This window comes from Lonchura striata, chromosome 2 (genome assembly GCF_046129695.1).
Source record: "Lonchura striata isolate bLonStr1 chromosome 2, bLonStr1.mat, whole genome shotgun sequence".
NCBI lineage: Eukaryota > Metazoa > Chordata > Aves > Passeriformes > Estrildidae > Lonchura > Lonchura striata.
In genome coordinates, this window is record NC_134604.1 from 69063545 (window position 1) to 69083136 (window position 19592).

Genomic DNA, 19592 nt, shown 5'->3' on the forward strand with positions numbered 1-19592 from the left:
CTGTTGACACAGCTCGTCATAGCCAAAATTCATGACCAAATACTTCCTCTCCGTCCCACGCAAGTAATGGAACTGTGTGCTGAAGTTTAGAGCAGCTAGAGCTGAAAGCAAATCTTGAATTGATGCCAGAGAAGCAGCACTGGAGGCCTTCCAGGAAGCAAAGAGCTTGTAAATGCTAACAAAAGTCATCAGGACACAAGTCTGTTGAGGGCAGTCCTGCTGCAGGGCTAGCTCAGCAAGAGAACGAGGCCATGGGATGGGTGGCCTGATGCAGCAGAGTACAGCGCCACGGAGGTGCATGCTAGGAACCTCCCTAGCAAAACAGCTCTGGTCACTGTCAGAAAGCCATGGCAGGGAAGTGTCAGAAACCTCTGGGGACAGATGGGAACAAACTCTCCCAGAAGCCTTAGCAGCCTTCTGGGCTTTGCTCCAGAACAGCTCTTTGAGGGAGCAGGATGTTCCTGTTCTCCTTGCTGATGAGGAGGGGCTGCTTCCTTCTCACCTGCATGTTCTGACACGCTGTGACTCAGGTGAACACAGACAGTTTCTCCTAATTAAAGTCTCAGCTCCTGCAATGCCCCCGTTCCATTTGTAGTTTTTGACACTTTCAGGAGTAAAAGAGGGCAACAGAATGTCACTTGCGAAGAAACTGGAAAAATTTCAGCTATTCACAAAAGCAAACAGTTTGTTGCCAGGAGATTGGAATTAGAGACTTAGGAATCCCTTTCAAGCCCTGTATTTCTAAATTGAGGTATCACCTATTTTGGGATGACACCCACTGGATCCCCCTGCTTCAAAGTAGGTACAGAAAAATTCAGGGTGAAAACTCATGGATGATTCTCAATACACAGTCACACAGATGTCTAGATACCAATCTGTGGCATTCATTAGACTCCAGACCAGTTAGCCACTGGTAAATAACATTAATAATTTTCTCATTGCTCCTAATTTCCTCTAACTAAAACACTAACTAACCTAATTATCTAATGCAATCTGTATTATAGATAATCTATTCCATGTAATATCTAACCTATTGGTCCAGGTAGGTGGTTTGATTCAATTTTTCAAACTGAGGGAAGTTCATCATTACCTTTCTTAAGTGTGCATCATTGAGTCATATAATGGTGTGGGCTGGAATGGACCTTTTAAACTCACCTAGGTCCTTCTGCCCTGCAATGAACATCTTCAAATGGATCAGGTGGCTCAGAGCCCCGTCCAACCTGACCTTGAATGTTCCCAGGGATGGGACATCTACCACCTCTCTAGGCAATCCATGCTCTTCATGCCTTCTCTGGGAAACATGTTCCAGTGTTTCACCACCCCCATTGTAAACATTTCTTCTTTATATCTAGTCTAAATCCAGGGCCCTTTAGTTTAAATTTCTGTCAGTTCATTTCCAACCTGCTGATCCCTAGCACTTGAGCTGGACTGAAGAAAATTAGAAAGATGCCAAATGTAACATCTGTCCCTCAGTGCCCCTACACCCAGCTGCAACAGGCAGGACTGGGGGGAAAACCACTGCTTTTAGTGCTATTCCAAAAGGAGAGAATGAGCCAAAGAGAACTCATGGAGCTTCCCTGCTTTCAGCGTTCTTCTCCCCTTAGTCACTCAGGTATTTTTGGGCAGCTGTCGCAAGCTCATGCAGTTTTGCTTTTGAGTCAGATCCTGTTCCCCTGACACGTCTTGCTGCCTTCCAAAAAGTTGCAGCCTGTCTTACAGATAACTTGCATAGACCCAAAGACCTTCAGGAGAGAAAAGCTGCCTTATCTCCTGCATTCTTTGGAAAGGGATGCTCCTCACTGTTCTGTCCCTTACTCTGCTGGCATTCAAAGCAAACTTTCAGCCCAGGAAACTGAGATTGCTTGTGATCTAATTTTTCCATGCCATGGTGTGACCATGCAGACAGGAAGATCACTTAGGGCTGCAAAACCAAGGCTTGCTTGGTCTCTTCCCTCCCTGAGTGTCACCAGTAAGGGTTTTCAACAAAGGCTTCCTTGCAATTAAGTCCTTGGAGAACATCTTGATGCAGAACTCAAAAGGAAACCAGGTGCATGATTCAGGGCACTCCACAATCAGGTGGGTCTCAGGATTTTTAAGATCACAATTCTGCTTTTCAGCACCCCGAGTGCATCATGGGCAAAACATGGACACCAAGAGGCCTTCTGAGTTTCAAAGGCATTGAAACTCCTAAACCAAGCAAGATACAAGAGGCATAAGTACCCAAGATTTTTATTCCTTTTTCCACAGTTTGAAAATGAGCCAATTTTGTCACGGAGATTGTTGGAAGTCATATAAAGAGCTGTACAACAGTTAACTACTGAGGTCTCTTTAAAGATAACTCGAGGTTTTGATTGCATTTTAGGGAAATTCCAGTCCTCATCTGATCTAGAGTGTTTTTGGGTTTTTTTGCTATTTGTAAAATTTCAGGTGAGATGCAATTTACATTAGTGAGAATCCTTTTTAATCCATAATACCAAAGAACTTTTTTCCAGTTTAAAATACAAATGTGCTATTTGAAGAATAATCATACCACTAATTTTTCATATATATTAAGTATATAAGTGTATGTTGTTTTTCTGGAAATTATGTTCATTTTTTTAGATCTTCTTTCCTCCCCATCAAGAAGCTTATATGTATCCATAGAGGTGGAGATAGAGCTAACCACGGAGGTCTGAAAAGGGGTCTCTGAAAACATCTTGCGCAACTGTTTCTAGGAATGTAGTGACTCAGAAGAAAAAGAGACTTTCTCTTATCAGGAGTGTGTTTCTTCCTCAAGGACTTCAATCCAGAAACATGATCCTTTTTCTGTTCCCAGTAACGACATCCTGCTCTTCCAAGGCCAGAGCAACACTTTGGACTTACTCTTTCATTCTCAGTCACTCCCTCACCAATCTCCTATCGTAGCTCCAAAGGTGTTTTCCATCCTCGGCGGGTTGGTCTCTGCTGACGGCTGCTGCCGGTAAAACGTGCCCTTTGTTATCTCTTTGCCTGTGGGCACACGTTCCTGAATTGGAGCAGGAAAACACCGACACTGGCCCAAGGAAAGCAGCTGCTCAAGCGGGGGTAGATGGGGCTGGCATGGCGAGGGGCCAGCAGCCCACCAGAGTCTGTGGTGGTCCAGAGTCTGGAGGGATTCAGCCTCCTCCAATGCACATCCCTACTCAGGCATACTGCCAAGGACACCTGGAAACCTGCCTCCTTCCCTCTTGGTGTAGGAAAGTGCTCCTATATGGTCTGTGGGCTGGGAGCTGCTGTCACACAAACACCCTGGTGCTGCCACCTTATGCAAGAGACAGCACAAAAAAAAAAAAAAAAAAAAAAAAAAAAGAAAAAGAAAAAGAAAGGAAGGAATTTTCCTGTCTCAGACATAAGGAAATTATTTCTGCCATGGTAAGAGAAAGAGTTGGGGTCGCAGTGCCAAGTGCTCCTGGAGGCAGGGGATGCCCTCAGTGGTACCTGCTGCCTCCCTGCTGAGAGGGAGCCCAGGCACAGCTACTGTTGGCAGCAGTGCCCCTCACCCTGACCTGGCAGCTGCTTGTGAGGTCCCTGTGAGGTTCCTGTGGTCTGGGATAAGCTCTGAGGTCCAGAGCAAAGGGAGAGCCTGCTGAGAGGGACACAGGTAAATGCACCATGGCAGCTGGCAGAGCCCACACAAAACACGGAAGGAAGGAGTGAGAGCCCAGCAGCCACTGCTCCTTCCCAGGCAAGTTCCTCACCATGTCTCACTGTGCCACTCCCTTCCCTGTCCACCCAACTGGCTCAATTCACTGGTCCCTTCCTGACAGTCCAGGAAAAAGCAAGGGACAGTATGAAGTGTTGGGAGCATAGTCAGCACAAAATGATGATTCATGCTGAAGGAATCAGCAGTGTGTTTTTATCTGACTTAAATGTTTAACCTCACTCAATCTTCTTTTTCTTTGTGAACGTCACATTCTACATATGCTGTTTTATGAAAGACACAAGACTGCTTTCTCCTGGCTCAGCATGTGCTCAGATGACCTCAGCAGTGCTCTTCAAATTCAGCCATTCAGTCCTGGCCCAGAAGTTCTCAGCCTGGCTCCAAGATCCTCACTGCTCTGGCATCCTGCAGTATTAAACCCCTTGAGAAAAGTCTCACAAAGTATAGATCAACTCTCCCGGAAATTCTCTGAAATCATCCAGAACCAGCTTGGGTGACAGAATCTTCCTTGCTGTAGTCAAGTTGCCCATTTGGTAAGCTAAGGTAGGGCTGAATTCCTACGTCTGTCCTAACAAATTGAAAAGTACCAGGAAGTATTCCTGGGCACTGTAGCTCAATCATGGGTTACTAAATGGCTGGCATGGTCCACAGCCAGCAGTTGGCTTGGGCCAGATTTTGCTTGTTCAGGATGCAAGCAGGATGCTCTCTCTGGGTGCATATTTAGAGTTAGGACAAGCAATAGACTGATTTTAGGCTGTGGTTTAGGTACAGCCAATCTGTTCTAGCGGGTAACACAGAACTCACTTGCATTTGGTGACCATTTGGTGACAGCTGGGTTCAGCACTGAGGAGTGATCTTGAGGCATGCTCAAATTATGGATGTACTCAGATTCCTAAGTGGCATTGAATTGTGTGAGCCAGTTCCAAAAAGACGCTCCTTCTTGTGTTTTTTGTAAGAAGACATGGGTACCTGGACACTTGAACACTCCTAGTGAAATGTCCCTGGACATCCCCTCCTTTCCATTTGCTTCTTCAGCAGGAAGGGAAAAGCACAAGGACTGGGGTAGATGCTCCACCTGTGCTGGACTCACAGGACTGATTCTTGATGTTCTTGCCAAGAATTGTGTCTGTGCAGTTGGAAGAGCTGAACCACCAGGATGAGGACAGCTGCCAGCACCCATCTGCCAACCTGCCGGCACGCTGACCCAAAGCAACCCGAGCCTCTGGCTTTCAGTAGGGAACTGTCACCTGCTTCCTCACAGCCAAAATCGTCCTCATTGCAGCATCTCTGTGCGCTGGGGCTAGAACGGGGTCAAGACACGCTCCCAGCAGCATAGGCTCAATGCATTAGAGAGGTCAGCTGGGGGGGAGGGGGTAAAGGGAGAGGGAGGAAGGAAGGAAGGAAGGAAGGAAGGAAGGAAGGAAGGAAGGAAGGAAGGAAGGAAGGAAGGAAGGAAGGAAGGAAGGAAGGAAGGAAGGAAGGAAGGAAGGAAGGAAGGAAGGAAGGAAGGAAGGAAGGAAGGAAGGAAGGAAGGAGGGCTGCAGTGCCGCGGCGCGGCCGGCAGGTGGCGGTGTAGCGGCGGCGCTGCGCTCCGGCCCGCCGCGCTCCGCAGGGACGATCCCGAGGATGTGAAAGGCGTTTCCGCTTCCAAACTGTGTTACTGTCTTCGTCTGACTTCACAAGAGGAGTCTGGCACATCCTTCCTCCCCTCCCTGGGCTTGTGCCATGAGTGATCGATATAAGGGGTTTGAAATGGCTCAGCATCCATTTCCCAGCAGGCATCACAGCTGCATCGAGCACAGTTCCATTCATCTTCTTCCTTCTGCAGTGTTTTTGCTTTTTTCTGATAGTTGTTGCTATTGCAATACAAGACATCAGCCAGTGCTGCCATGTAAAACACGACCTCACGGAGCAGAACCTGCCAATAGCTGTGGCACCATCTGGAGAGCCCTGGTGGCACTAAAGAAAGACTTTACATGTCCTACATAAACTATGTTTGAATGGCTAAACAAATCCCTCCTCCTCCTCCTCCTCCTCACTTTTCTATCCTCAGTTCTCCACACTCATCATACCTCTGATATCCTCTTTTACAGCTGCTGTTCAAGAATCTAGTCCAAAGCCCTTTCAAATCAGTCCCATTGGCTGCAGTTCACTTTGGATCATGGCCTAGATCTTCTTTACTGGCTCTTGGCTTTATGTCTCGTCCAAGCCCTCAGCTGGAACAACCTCTGACTCTTTGAAGGCTCCCTTTCATCAAATTTCACTTAGTCCCCCTTCTTTCAGGATGTCTCTCTACACCGAGTAAGTGAAGGCTTCAGAAAGCATATTGGGATGTAGCAGAGTCCATGTAAGAGATGGCCAACGATGGAAAGATTCTTGGCAAAGGGGGATATCTTCTGGAATGGCAGCAGGAAAATTAGGGTGGCCAACAGCCAATATGTGTCAGGCTGCAAAAGGAAGCTCAAGCAAGGCAAGGAAACTCTTCTAGTAGCTATGCTGCATCCATGGCCCCAAGGATAACTCTGCTTCCCTGACTGCTTCTTTTTGGCCTCCAGATCCTACAGAAGTTCTTGCTTCATGTCAAAGGTAGTGCAGGTGCAGGTATGCAGCGAGCTGTTTCCAAAAGGAAAGATGTTTCATTTCCATTTTTGCAGGATAATCAGTATTTCGTTGGATTGATGAGTTGAGCTGTCTCATCCTGCATTCTGCAGCTGCTTCTGTTTGCTGCAGAAACAGGAGGCAGAGAGGGAGTGCTAGTATTTCAGATTAATGTGAAATTAAATGCCAGTGCACCCTCAGATTTGGGTGTGACAGCTTCCTGGCTCTTGCTCATCCATTGTTGCTCTCCAGGTCTGCCCTTGCCTGATGGTTCCTCCATCTCTGTCATTGCTTTCTGCCCCATGTTTCATTCCATGTATACCTGAAGGAAGAAGGCCTGAAAGCAAATTGTTCCTATTCCCCTCCTCTCCGCCACCCTTCTGGCTCCCAGGTACAATTCCTTCCCTATGGCATAGGGAGAAGCACTGTCCCTTTAGTTACCCCCTCCCTGGATGCTTTTTAGTTCCTGCTGCATCTTCCCCCATCATCCACTCCATGCCCCATGGAGATGTGTGCAGAGGTAGCACCACATCTCCCCGGATCTGCCCTCCCCACCTCCACGTGGACATGACCTGCAGGTGCCAGCTTGTCTCTTCCTAGGTCCTGATGTCAACCTGTAAAAGCCCTGTCTCTCCTGAGCCTCCCTCCCCTCCCTCTCCCAAGTGTTTCTAGGGCTATAGCCAATGAAGGATGAAGCCTGACTTGTCTAGGGACCACATCTGGAGGAGAAGCATGGACACTGAGATTTTCCAACAAGCTGTCACTGCTCCCAGCCCTCTGTAATCCAGAGGCTGGGACATCTCAGTGAGGGTGGGATATTTCAGACCTTCCATGAGCAGTGCTGCTGTGTGGCCAACCTCACTCCTCAGAGCCAAGCTGAGAGGATGGGATAAAAGGAGACACAGGGGTAAATGGAACTTTGCTGGAGCAGGACATAAATCTGACACCCTAAATGGATTTCTATCTCCCACATCTCTGCAGATTTTCAGACAATTTCCAGTGCCTGTGTCGAAATGAATTTGGATAATTTTTCACAGGAACTGTGAGGCAAGTCTGTAGGATTTTTTTGCCAAGACAGAGCTTGACTTAGAGCCCTGAATAAGCAGGACTCTAAGTACCTGATTTGTCATAAGCAGGGACAGCTGGAACAAACCCTAACAGTGAATAAACACTTCTGCAGAGCAACTGCATTAAATGAAAATCTCTGCCAGAATCACAACACTTTCCTTTAGTGTGTGGACCAGGAGGAATGTGGAGACAAGTGAGAAAACTTCATCACATTACAAGGGGGAATTAAGCTTCTACAAGGAAGGTGCAAGCTGCAATTAACAGCTAAGTAAAACACACAAAACACCTGGTTTCTGCACCATGACTTTTGCCTGGAAGCCAAATGGCATTCCCAGATAATGACCTCATTGGTGTCATAATCCTGTAGCTGTTGAGGTCTTGGCATTACATCAGTTACTGTTTTCTTCACCCTTCTCCATTAATGCCTCCCTCTGCTTCTCCCCATAACAAACCAACTGCTTCAGCCTTCATTTGCCTCTCTTCTGACCTCTCCTGTTTTCAGTGCCAGCTCATCCTTCTGGCTGTCCATCCAGACAGTGCTGCCTTCCATCACTCTCTGGAGTACCATTCTTCTACTTGCCTTATAGGCCCATCCTGTCCAGCCTCTGTGTTTGAGGTCTGGGAATCTGCTCTTGATAATTTCTCTAAAAAGTCTCCAATAAGGTGGAAGTTTCCTGGAAAATTAATTATCTTTACCAAATTGTTTCCTTTGGCTTCTTGGGAGGCTGTTTTAAAGAGAAGTACACTGTCCTCTCCTTGCTATTAGGGCAAGAAAGCATAGGCTATAACTGCAATATGCAAGATAGGTTGGGTGCTAGGAAAATGCACTCATGGTGGGAGCAGTGATGCACTGGAACAGAGTTCCAGTTATGTACAGTTATGTAGCCCTTAGTGAACAGAAAAGAATAATATGTCTGAATTGATCTTACTTTGGGCAGAACAGAGTAAAATGCTCAGTGGTTCCAATTTAAGTTCTCTTTTTGCTCCTTCAGGAGTGCTCCTAAGGAATCCCTTCTTTGTCATGAAAGGGTCATGCAGCTCTACATTTTATGGCCCTTTCCTCTGCCTTTACCTCTACCTAATCTCATGCACAGCTCAAAATGCTCTCTTGCACACCTGCCATCATATGTACCTCTTTCTGTTTGAAGTGAAATTGTCTCACTAAAGTATGTGGAATAAATATGACAAACCAGCAGTGATGTGGCAGCAGAGGGTGAAGTTGTGAGCAGGTTTTCAATCACAGCTCCAGGAACCAGCCTGACTTTAACAACAAGTTCTACCACATCCATTCCAGGGTAAAGGATTTGATGCCTTCTAAGTAAAAGGGATTTCCTCCTCCTCCTCCTTTTATGACAGTTCTCATTTTTTGGATAAAAATTCAGCTTACAGAATGGATTAAAAATAAAAATAAAAATAATGCCAAAACAGGACTTGCTATTCTGCCACCTTATCTTGAGCAATGTCACCTCATGCAGTCTCACCCTTAGCCAAATACTGACTCACCACCAAGGGCTTAGCAGCGGAAAAGGAGAGAGGGCATACCAGATGAGAGAGCAGCTCTCCTGGCTGGAATCCTGGCAGGGAGAGAGAGGCATGTGTTTAAATCAGAGAGACTTGAGCTGCTGCACTGAAAAGTTGTTAAAAGCCAGAATGCAGGGGGGGCTGCTTTGCTACTGCTTGCTGCAGGGAAGTGCAGCCTCCTCTCCAGGAGGGCTTATGTTCAAAACATGACTTGGAGCCCTGCGATGCCGCACCCAGCTGAGGCTCCCAACAGGCACTGTTTGCTTTTCTCTGGAGAAGGGTTTGGGCCCAGGGAAGTAGTGTTCAAACACAAGTCTCTGCACAGTCCAGGACCTGGTATACCTCCCCTGGCTCCACCTTGGTCCTGAAACAGCTTGGTCTGCCAAGTTCTCTCCAATGGGAGCTCCATGCCCTGTTTCTGATTTCTTCTTACAGCAGGGGAGCCACTAATCCCGGCCTGCCTCTGCTCAGTGCTTTGAGGTCTGCAGGGAATGTCCAAAGCAGGCACAGCTGAATATATAAAGGCACACACTGCCCATGCTCAAACAGAACACCAGAGTGCTACCAATTGCTCTTGAAGATGGCTCTTCCAGTATCCACCACCAAGTCTAGCCCTGGGAGTGAAGACACAAACCATTGCACCCTCTGCTTTCTGAGCCTGATGGATGTATTTTACTTTTGAATTTTAAATCACTCTGCCAAGGGTTCTTTGAGTAGATGCTTTTCTCCTCCTGGGTCTGGGTCAAAGAATAGGGAGAAAATTAAGCTGCCACTGTCAGCAGCTTGTTGTTCCCATTATGAGACAAAGCCAAGCAACTCCTTCTTTGCCAATGCTCCTTAGCAAATGCATTGCTTTTGCAGTGGTCATTGCAATCTTCTTGCCTTGTTCGTCCAGTTCACCTACATCTCCAGAGTTTCTTCTCATTCAATCTATTTTTGGATTTTTTTGTGAACTATATGCCTGTTTGAAAAGGCACCTACCTCTTTTGACCAGTGAATTCTGGTGGATGGAACCAGACATGAGGGCTCCTGTCTATATGCCTAAAAGCACCTCATGCAGAAGAAGCACAAGTGCAGTCTCTCCTCCTTGCAGTGGTGCTGCTGCTGGAAGCAAATGATTTCTGGAACAAGCCCTGATATGAGGCAGCAAGTGCGTCAGACCTTATAGTAAGGGAACCACGTGTTTGAGTTTCCTACTCCATGAATGAGGCTGGCCAGGCCTGATTCATCACCGAGGCATGCTGGGGAGAGAGGCACTCAGCTCATTTCCTCTGCATTGTATTTGTTCCTGCATATACTGTGATCCCAAAAGTGCTGGGGAACAGAGGAGCTGCATACCAGGACAATAAATGGTGGGAGCAGAAGAGATGTAGAAAGGCAAATATTAGGAGAAGCCTTGCCTCCAAGCACTTTCCTCTTTGCTCCACTGTTTTTTGCCCTTGCAGTAAAAGCACTACTGGGGCACATTGGTGCTGGCATAGTGCATGGAAAAGGTGCTGGAAGTCAGTGAGACAGGAACAGTGATGATAAATGTTAAATGAATGTAAATAATGGGTAGGTAAAAGTAGATAACATTCATTACTAACAGAGACACTGCAGGGTTTCCACATCTCATTGTCATTTCACCTGCATTTCATTTCATTTCATTTCATTTCATTTCATTTCATTTCATTTCATTGTCCTCCCTAGATTTCTTCTTGATTGCTGTAAAAAGTATCCCTGAAGATCTGGCCATTCTTATCCCCATCCAGGGAAAAAAAAAAGCAGTAAAGGTATTGCCTTTCTGAGTTACAGTTTTTTGGAAGCCATGTGCATGCGTGTGTGTTTGCATGGCTTGCCTATGCTAATGTGTAAAGGTGTCTCTAAGCTATAACAAGTGAAGGGCATTTCTTTCTGCTCCCAAAACAAGCGTTGAAACAAAACACAGCCCTCAGCCACCTTTGCCCTGGGTGGAGGACAGACCATGAGGTGCACTGCCCAGGCCACAAGGCCCTGCTTTGGTGGTGGTTGCAGGGCTGGCATCCCATTCCTGGTTGCACTTCAAAGCACCAAAGCCTTTCTGAGCAATATTTCATCTCTCAGCCTGCAACATCTCTCTTCAGCTGTGTTTGTGGCAGCAGCAGCAGCCCTCAGAGTGGGAGGTAGCAGCCTTCAGTGCCTGACTGGAAAGGCTTTCACACCTTAGGTGAAATCACTGCTTTCAATATTGTTTTATGGGTGTAATTATCCATAAATGGAGAGATTGTCAGATTGAAATATAGGTTTGTAATAGAGGAGTCAGGTATAGTCTTGCAATCCTGCTTTTCACATGGCCATTGCTGCAGGACTGTGGGACATGACCCTGCTGGTAAGGTAAGGCAGGGTGGGCAGCAGAGTCTGGCCTGGTGTGACAGCAGCCCCGAGCTGCTGCCAGGGTTTGCCCAGCCATGCTCCATTCACTTGGGTGCTCAGCCCTGCCTGGGGAAGGAGAGGTCCTGCCCTGTGGTCTTGCATGGGATGGCAGAAGCAGGACAAGAGCACTTTCCCTGCAGCATTGAGGGATGGATCTGAGCAAAGTAGGATCAGCAAAGGTGTCGCCTTTGCAAAGCTCAATCAAGACTCTCAGCCTCACTATCTTGCCTGAAGCCACAGATAGAACTGATATCTCCATAGTTCCCGATGTGATGGATGCCATGGCAAGGCGCACCCAGGGACAGGAAAACTGTGCTGAATCTTGCTCAGCTTTTCCTTAAAATAATTAACACTGAACATATACAATTTTGGGAACATACTTCTCCCATGCCTGCCTAAAATATTTCACTATTGCCCAAGAAAGATATAAAAGTATGTCTCGCACTTCATTATCTCATGTCTAATTTTAAAAGTAGTTTTATGGATTTGCTCTCCTAGGGTTAAAGGTGATTACAAATAAATCATAAACTATTTCATAAGGGGAGATGTCTCCTAGGTATATGAATATATCTGGACAACTGGTTTTGGTGAGGTGACATGGCTCAAGAGCTCCAGTGGCTTTATAACTCTCCATGTCAGCCTTGCCTTTCCACAGCACTGTGTAGGGCTGGCTGTTCTGTCAGGTGAAGCTGCTGTGAATCTTTATCCCTGGGTCCTAGAGCTGTCTTGATTTAGTTAATGTTAATTTTTCCATTGGTACAGTTGTGAAAAGGGTATATATATATGTAAAAAAATATAAGTGCTGAAGAAACTATGTCAGCTCTTAGAAGAAAAATACTTTATTCATTAAAACTAAACCATGCAGTTCTGATTCTGCTTCTACTAATAAAAACACCTTGGCACCATGGCCAAGCGATTCACATTAATTATGCACTTTTTTTTGTTTTCTTTTGTGCACAAAGAAAATCAAAACTGAATGCACTATACTAAAGCAAGGACAGGCGGGCAATGTGTTCAACAAATCTTAGAATAAAATCGAGGTATTTTGTGTGAAAGACATCCTTTCTTCAGTTGGATCTGTTTTTACAGTGGCTCCCGAATTGTAATGTCTGTGGCAGATGTTGTAAAAAGTACATGGAATTTGTTCCACTTCATGTTACCAGTGGAAGGTTAATGTTAATGAATAGTGATTAAAAGTTCTGAGGTTTAAGAATGGCTTCATGTCCCCCAAAAGTTTCAGAAATATTACTTTAATTAATATGGTGTTTTGCTTCTTAAGCAGAACAGCTTTATTTGAATTTTGCTCATATAATGATTAGTAACAGTTCTCACTCAATGACTGCATTTTGATGAATAAGGATATGCAGGCTCAGATGATAAATTTCTCAGGCGTCTTGCAGGAAAAATTACCAGAAATAGTCCTGTTTGCACACAGATAATAATGTCCCCAGAGGGAAAAAAAGCAATAGACAAAATACACCTTCAGTTCAAGTTTCCACCTTAGTGTTAGAAGTTCCACGTAAAACGAGAAAACCCAAAGAGCTGTGCCAAGCTAATTGATCTCCCGTCGCTTTCAGCCGAGGGACTGGGAAAATCCTCCGGCCAGGGTGCGACAGATTGTCCTCATTTTCCTCCTCCCATGGCACTGACTCCCGTGCCCGCAGCGCGGGAGAGCCTGCGGCGGTCCCCGAAGGATGCTCGAGGGTTGCTGCTGCCGGGTACGGGGCAGGAACTCCCTGTCGAGGAAAGAAGGCAGACCTGCCTGACCGACAGCAAACCGGGCAGTTCCCGCTGCCTTCCAACTGGTTTTCTATTTCTAGCTCGGCTGTAGATTGCTCCAGCAAACCGGGCAGTTCCCGCTGCCTTCCAACTGGTTTTCTACTTCTAGCTCGGCTGTAGATTGCTCCCCACTCAGTTGGAGTCCCCGCCGTTGTCGGGAGGGGGGAGCTATTCCTGGAAGCAGGAAAGGCAGGCTGGGCTGGGGGCGGACGGCACGAACTCCGATACCCTTCTTCCCGCAGGGAAGCCCCGGCCGGGCTCTCTCCCCGCTCCAGCCCGGAGGAGCCGAGCTCTCCTGCACACCGGCCCGGCCCGAAAAATAGCACCCAGGAAAAGTCCCCGGTGCTTTGCAGGGCCTCGGGGGGCAGCCGGCCCCCAGCCTCTACTGGGGGAAAATTCTGCGGTAGGAAACCACGCAGAGAGCCTCGCCGGGATAGGAACTCGTGCTGCAGAGAGGTTTCTCCTCTCCAAGGCAGAGTCCGAGCTTGCGAAAGAGTTGGAAGAAAGGCAGGAGCTTTTTCCCAAAGGACAATGTCCCTGGGACCAGCCCTACCCCCTCCCCAGATATATCTCGCTGTCTGCTCGCTGCCCGGAGAGCACCCGCGACGTTTTCTGCTGCATCCCTGGGCTCGCATTCACCCCTGGAAGAGGCGAGCGCAGCCCTGGAGCCGCGGAGTCCCGCGGAGCCCAGACGGGCGCGGAGCCACGGGCAGCAGCGCAGGGTCCCCGCAGCAGCTGGCGGAGCCCGGAGGAGGGTCTGGCTACCTATGCCGGTCATAGGGAGCCGGTCATCGGGGGAGACAAATCCTGCCCGCAGGACACGTGGGCTTTTTCTTTTCTAATTTTTTTTAATTTTTTTTTCTTTCCCCCTGTCTTTCTTTCCCAAAAGCAAAAGAAAACGAAAGAAACCAGGTCCAATTTCCAAAGAAGTAAGTAACAGTCCTGAGAGAGTCGTCGGTAGCGCCGATGCCCTGGGGCGATTGGGAGGGACGGGGACGGCGGCGTGCCAGCCGTGGATGGTCCGGGATACTCGGGTCCGTGTCCGCTCCTGTGGGCCGCCGGACGCGGCAGGACGCGCTCTCCGACCGAGCGGCTGTCGGCGGCAGGGAAGGCAGCGAGCGCCCGCTTCTCCTCCTCTTTCCAGACCTCTCCGTGCACCCGGGCAGGCACACACCGTCGGTGGCCACCTGACACCCACCTTCCCCGGGGGAAGCTTTCCCGTAGGGCTCGCTGAGGCGCGGGCGGCCCGGGAGAGCGGGGCCCCGCTCGCCGCCGTCCCGGCAGCTCCCTGCGGCCTCGTCCGGCGCTAGCGCGGCAGCGAGACGAACCTTGTCACAGCTGGGCATCTTAAATTTACTTTCTGGAGGACGCGAGTTTCGGAGTGAAGGCCCCGCTTTTCCCCGAGGGAAGGCGAGAGTGGGTCGGCACGGCACGGCACGGCACGGCACGGCACGGCACGGCACGGCACGGCACGGCACGGCACGGCACAGAGAAGCTGGCGCCAGCCTCTCGGCTCTTTTCCACGTCCCATCCTTTTCCTCGTCCCGGGCCGTGGAGCTCCCCGCGGCTCACCGAGAGTCCTGCTGCCTTCTGGGGACCAGGCTGGGGGCGAGAAGGTCCCTGGAGGCTCCCGAGGGAAGGTTCCCGGCGGGGCACGGTTGGAGATCCTCCTTGGTCTGCAGCTCCCCGGAGGACACAACGCAGTCTTGCTCGGGGTCATTGCTGTTGCCCGCCCCTCGCTTTTTGTCTTCTTCTTTCTTCCACTTCATCCGTCTGTTCTGGAACCAGATCTTGATGTGCCTCTCGGTCAAGTTCAACATGACAGCCAGCTCCACCCGCCGTGGCCTGGAGATGTACTTGTTGAAGAGAAACTCCTTCTCCAGTTCCAGCAGCTGCGCCCGCGTGTACGCCGTCCTCGTCCGCTTGTTCTCCTCCGGTTCCACCATGTAGGATCCACCTGGAGAGAAGCGAGAGTCAGCCTGGGCCAGCCCGACCACCCTCTCGGGCTGCGGGGACCACGTCCCACGACCCCTGCGCGTCGCGGAGGATACGCGGGGGGAAGCAAGCGGGGTGATGGGGAGGCCTCGGGGAGCTCTCCTGCTGGGCCGTCAGGTGGTGCTGCTGGTGGCAGTCACCGCTGCTGCTATTTTATTTTGCAAAGTTTAATATTTTTTAGCAATGATTTTGATGAGGTTTTCAGGGAAGCGCCGTTTCTGGAGCTGAGGGAGAAACTCATGTGCCACCGTCGGCGTGAAACTGAAAGCTCAGAAACGCTCCCGGATCCAGGGCCGCAATCGTTCAGGTTCACGTTAAAATAAAATTTAAAAAATAATTTAAAAAAAAAGTAAGAAAAGAAGACATAGACAAACCAAAGCAAAATGGAAAAAAATTAACCCCTCAAAAAACCGTCAAAAAAAAAAAAAAAAAGTCTAACACACCAAAGAAACTCCTCTAAAAGAAAGCAATAATAATTATTATCATTAGTGGGCCTCCCGGGCCGGGCCGGGAGTTGAACCGCAGCCGCTCCATTTCGCCACGTTGATGAAACCTTGGGTTTCTTGTTCCTGTAAAAAGAGGCAGCGGCGGGATGCCCGTTCCCAGCGCGGCCGCCGCAGTCCTGCGTGGGCACTGGGGCGCGGGTAGCACGGGCGAGCACATCGAGAGGGGCTAGAGGTGGGCATGGAAACTCAGGGCCGCTTTTGCCAGTGCCAGCGCCTCTCTGAGAACGTTTTTGGGGTTGATACCATCTGCGGGGAACGGTGCTTTAAACATCCAGAATGAAATAATAATTTCAAGAGAGATACGTGGACTCTCCCACAGTTCATCTTCCTATTCCCATGATTTTATATTTATATATACAGTGTAAATGTATAAATGTAAACCTATGTATAAAACTTATATATGTATTTAAAATATATATTTAAATACACTTATGTTTGCATAGTAATGTGTATATACCTATGTGCTATATAAATAAATATTAAAACCAATGTAGATATGTATAAAAATGTTGGCAAATCTAAACTTATGCATACATGAGTTTGTATCTGAAAAAAATACCTTGTTCTGTTACTTTAAACTAAACTGGAGCGGAACTCCCGGAGTCTGTTGGAGGGCCGAGGTCCGTCGGGCCCCGGGACAAGGCCGATGAGCCCGGGGTGAGCCCGGGGCCGGGCACGGCGTGTGGCACCGGCCGGGCTCGCCGGGCCTCCCTGGGAGCCTTTTCCTGGCAGCAGCACAAAGCCCGGTAGCCTCCATGGACGCCTAAATCCCGAGGGCTTCAAGGAAAAGTAAATCATCGGGCCATATAGTTTGCCACATACATGGTACAAAATATGCCGGGGTTTGGCTGTGAGCGCTCTGCCGCACTCGGCACAGCGCGGTGCCCCTTTCCCTTCCTGCGGAGTGCTCCGGCAGGAACCCTGCATACATCACACCGACCGGGTCATGCACAGCCCCTGCCTGCTCCTCCCGGGAGGGCTGGGGATAACAGGCAAGAATTTTAGGCTTCCACGGGGAAAGATTCGCTTTCCTGCTGGTTTTGTCATTCTTCGGGTACAGGAGGGAAAAAAAAAAAAAAAGTGTGGTTCAAAAGTTTGGCTTTATATTATTATTAGTAGTAGTAGCATTAATAGTAGTATTCCCGAAATTTACTGAGCTCATGGAAAACAATCTGATTTTCTCTCTCTCCCCACCTCCACCCTGGCACCATCCGTGCCGCCGTGTTCGCGGGCTGGGACAGCACGCTCTTCTACCTTGGTGGGTGGATGCGCCTCTAGGGACATTAGGGACCGCCACCTGTCCTTCCCTCCCCCTTGGCCTGCACCATGCAATTCCCAAACTATTTCGTGGAGATTTTAATACTCCGGTCCTTTTTCCAACTGTCTATTTGAACAAAGCCATTAATATAATATTTGCCGTATAGGTGTGACGGAGGCGCAGGACACGATAACATTGTGCCGGCAGAGACAGAAATATTGTTGGGCAGCGGAACTTTCTGCCTAGATAGAGTTTCTTCCCCTCACTGGCAACTCTGTTTCGTTTGTGCATTGTTTTCCGTGCCCTGTTTTTTTCACTCGGAGAGGTGCATTTGTGGCTAAAACCCGCGGGGGAGGAGGAGGAGCGGGATAGAGGGGCCGGGAGGGGAGATGGGCTCTGCGCCGGAGAGAGCCGAGAGGCAGCTGAGAGGGTCTCGGCGGCTGCCTTGAGGGCTCGGGGGCTGCTCCGCGGCCGCACGGTGGGCGCAGGGACGCGGGGCAATGGGGCTGTCCCCTCCCGCCTGCCCTGCCTGCCGCTTCCCCTCCCGCTCCACCTCGCAGGTGCCTCCGCCACCCGGCCCCTGCTCGGAGCTCACCGCGCCCGCTGGGACACTGTGCTGCCCGAGGAAGTAGCTCCCGGGAGGAGTCACGACGTCCCGGCTTGGCCACAATTAGTTAATTGGTGAAAAATAATTCGTTAATAATTGCTGAGGCGCAGGGAGCGGTGAGCCCGCCGGCGGGGACTGGGGAGCCGGCTCTCTCCACAGCGTTCAACCCAACACTAGCAGCCCTAGAGCAGTGGGTCTGCAGAGGCTGGCAGAGGGGAAACGACCCCCCAGGGCCGCTCCACACACCCGAGTGGTGGGAGCAAGACCGATGCAAGGGAGGGCTGCTGAGCGCCGAGTGGGACAGAAGCGTGGGGGGCAGAGGGATGCGGCGGGGCTTACCGGTCCACTGTCCCTTCCAGGCGTGCGATTTGGTGGACTTCATCCAGGCGAAAGGCACCTGCACTCGGGGCTCCTCTATAGCCCCCGTATCCGCCCCGTCTGGGAAAGGCAGCGCGTCCTGGTGGGGAGGAGGAAGATGAGGGTGATGGTGATGGTGATGAAGGTGGGAGACCCCGGCATCCTCAGTGATGGGGGGCACCTCGTAAGGTGAAATGTCTGGAGGGCTGCCTTGCTCGAGAGCCCCTAAGGCGCTGGAATAAGGAGTCTGCTGCTGCCTGCCCATGTACAGGCAGGCGGGGGGGCTGGGGTTGTAGTCCTGCGCTTGGGCTCTCTGAAACGCACACGACTCCTTGTAGAGCTGCGCCGAGGCGTAATACTGCTCCTCGGTGTTCATGGCGAGCGGGGCCAAGGGGGCTTCGCAGCTTAGGGACACATAAGGCTGCTCCCGCTGGCGGAGCCCGGGATGCCTCTTTGACAGCTGGCGGTCCCGCCGGGCCCCACCGCCCTGCCCGGCTCCCGCCGCCTCCCCATAGGCGCCTCTCCCCACGTGAGCCCTCCCGCAACCCTCCGGGGCGGGGCGCGGGCCCTAGGAGGCCACCCGGAGTGGCCCTGGTCCCGCAACCCCCTTCCTTCCCCTCTGCCGGGCCGACCCCGAGACCCCCTACCCTTCTGCTGGGCGCTGCTCCCTGCTTTGGGGTGAGGAGTCCCGCGGCGGTGGGCTTGCGGGGCCGGGCAGGGGCTCAGGGGATTGCGCCGATGCGCGGGGCGCTCCGGGACGGATGGTGCTTAAAGTCATCTTTTCCCTCTCCCCCGCGCTTGCCCAGAAGCTGCTCATCCCCCAGTGACCCCCGGGGAGGAAAACCCTCCGAGGGCCGGGGTAAACTCGGCTCCTGGAGGGGTTTAGCGACAGGGCACTTTTGGCTGTGAGGGCATCTCCCCTAGGGATGTGAGTGTCCAGGGACGGGCAGGACGCTCCCGCGGGGGTACCCGTGTTCCGGAGACCTGGGAGAAGGCCAGCACCGGCCGGTGGGGGACCACAATGCTATCACCAGAGCGAGCGATAGGCAGCGGATTGTTTGTCCAAGAGGTAAATTTGGGAGCCTTCCCCGCGGCCTGGGCTGCAATGTGTTGACCCTCGGAGATAATGTGCTCCGAGCTGGTGCCGGTTGACTTGGTGACGAAGTTATGAGGAGGCGGAGAGCTACCGAAAGGGACAAAGATCATTTTCCTGCCTCCCTGCGCTCGGGCCGGCCGCCGCTCTCTCCTGTTCGGGTGCAGGCACGCTTCCTATCCGCCCGGCCCGACTTCTCTCCTCTCCGCTTCCCCGACGCCGGCGCTCCGGCTGCCTTCTTCGGGGTGCGCTCCCTCCGGCTCTGTATGTAGGGCGGGACCGGGTGGCCCGGCTCGGCCCGGCCCGGCTCTGCCCGGCTCGTCTCGGCTCGGTCCGGCAGAACTCGACTCGGCCAGTGGTGATGCACGCCCCGAGGGGCGAGGCAGGAGGGTCCCGGTCCCTCGCTCCTGTGCCCTGATCCATGGGATCATAAACCCGCCCAGTCCATTACACTTTGAGTTTCCGCTCTGGACTCACGCGGGTCCCCCATCTCTTAGAAAGCACACTGAGCCTTTGATTCAATATTGAGCCATTAAGCGATTGCTTTCCCAAGCCATTTAACAGCAGCTCTTATGGATAAATAAACAAAAGAGGCTGTAAACCAATTATAGTGCGGATAGTGAAAAAGTATTTTATTAGCGGGAATTACAGATAGACATGGCTGCTGCTCAGGCTCCCTGAGCCCGGCACCTGCCCCCTCCATCCCCTGGCATTCCGGGTAGGATTCGCGGCCCGGCGGG

At 50.7% G+C, this 19592-nt stretch overlaps 1 protein-coding gene across 1 annotated transcript; it reads right to left on the reverse strand.

Moving 5' to 3' along the window:
• Positions 1-14604: 14604 nt before the first annotated feature.
• Positions 14605-18135, reverse strand: PDX1 (pancreatic and duodenal homeobox 1). Its single transcript, XM_021541876.2, has 2 exons — positions 17742-18135; positions 14605-14993 (listed from the first exon to the last, which is right to left on the reverse strand). Exons 1-2 carry the CDS (start codon positions 18133-18135, stop codon positions 14605-14607), a joined length of 783 nt encoding a protein of 260 aa, XP_021397551.1.
• Positions 18136-19592: the final 1457 nt, after the last annotated feature.

Coding starts and splice junctions, on each gene's coding strand:
- PDX1 (XM_021541876.2), bottom strand. CDS start 18,135: ATGAACACCGAGGAGCAGTATTACGCCTCGGCGCAGCTCTACAAGGAG. Junction 14,994..17,741: donor CTGGAAGGGACAGTGGACCG/GTAAGCCCCGCC, acceptor GCTTCTCTCCAG/GTGGATCCTACATGGTGGAA.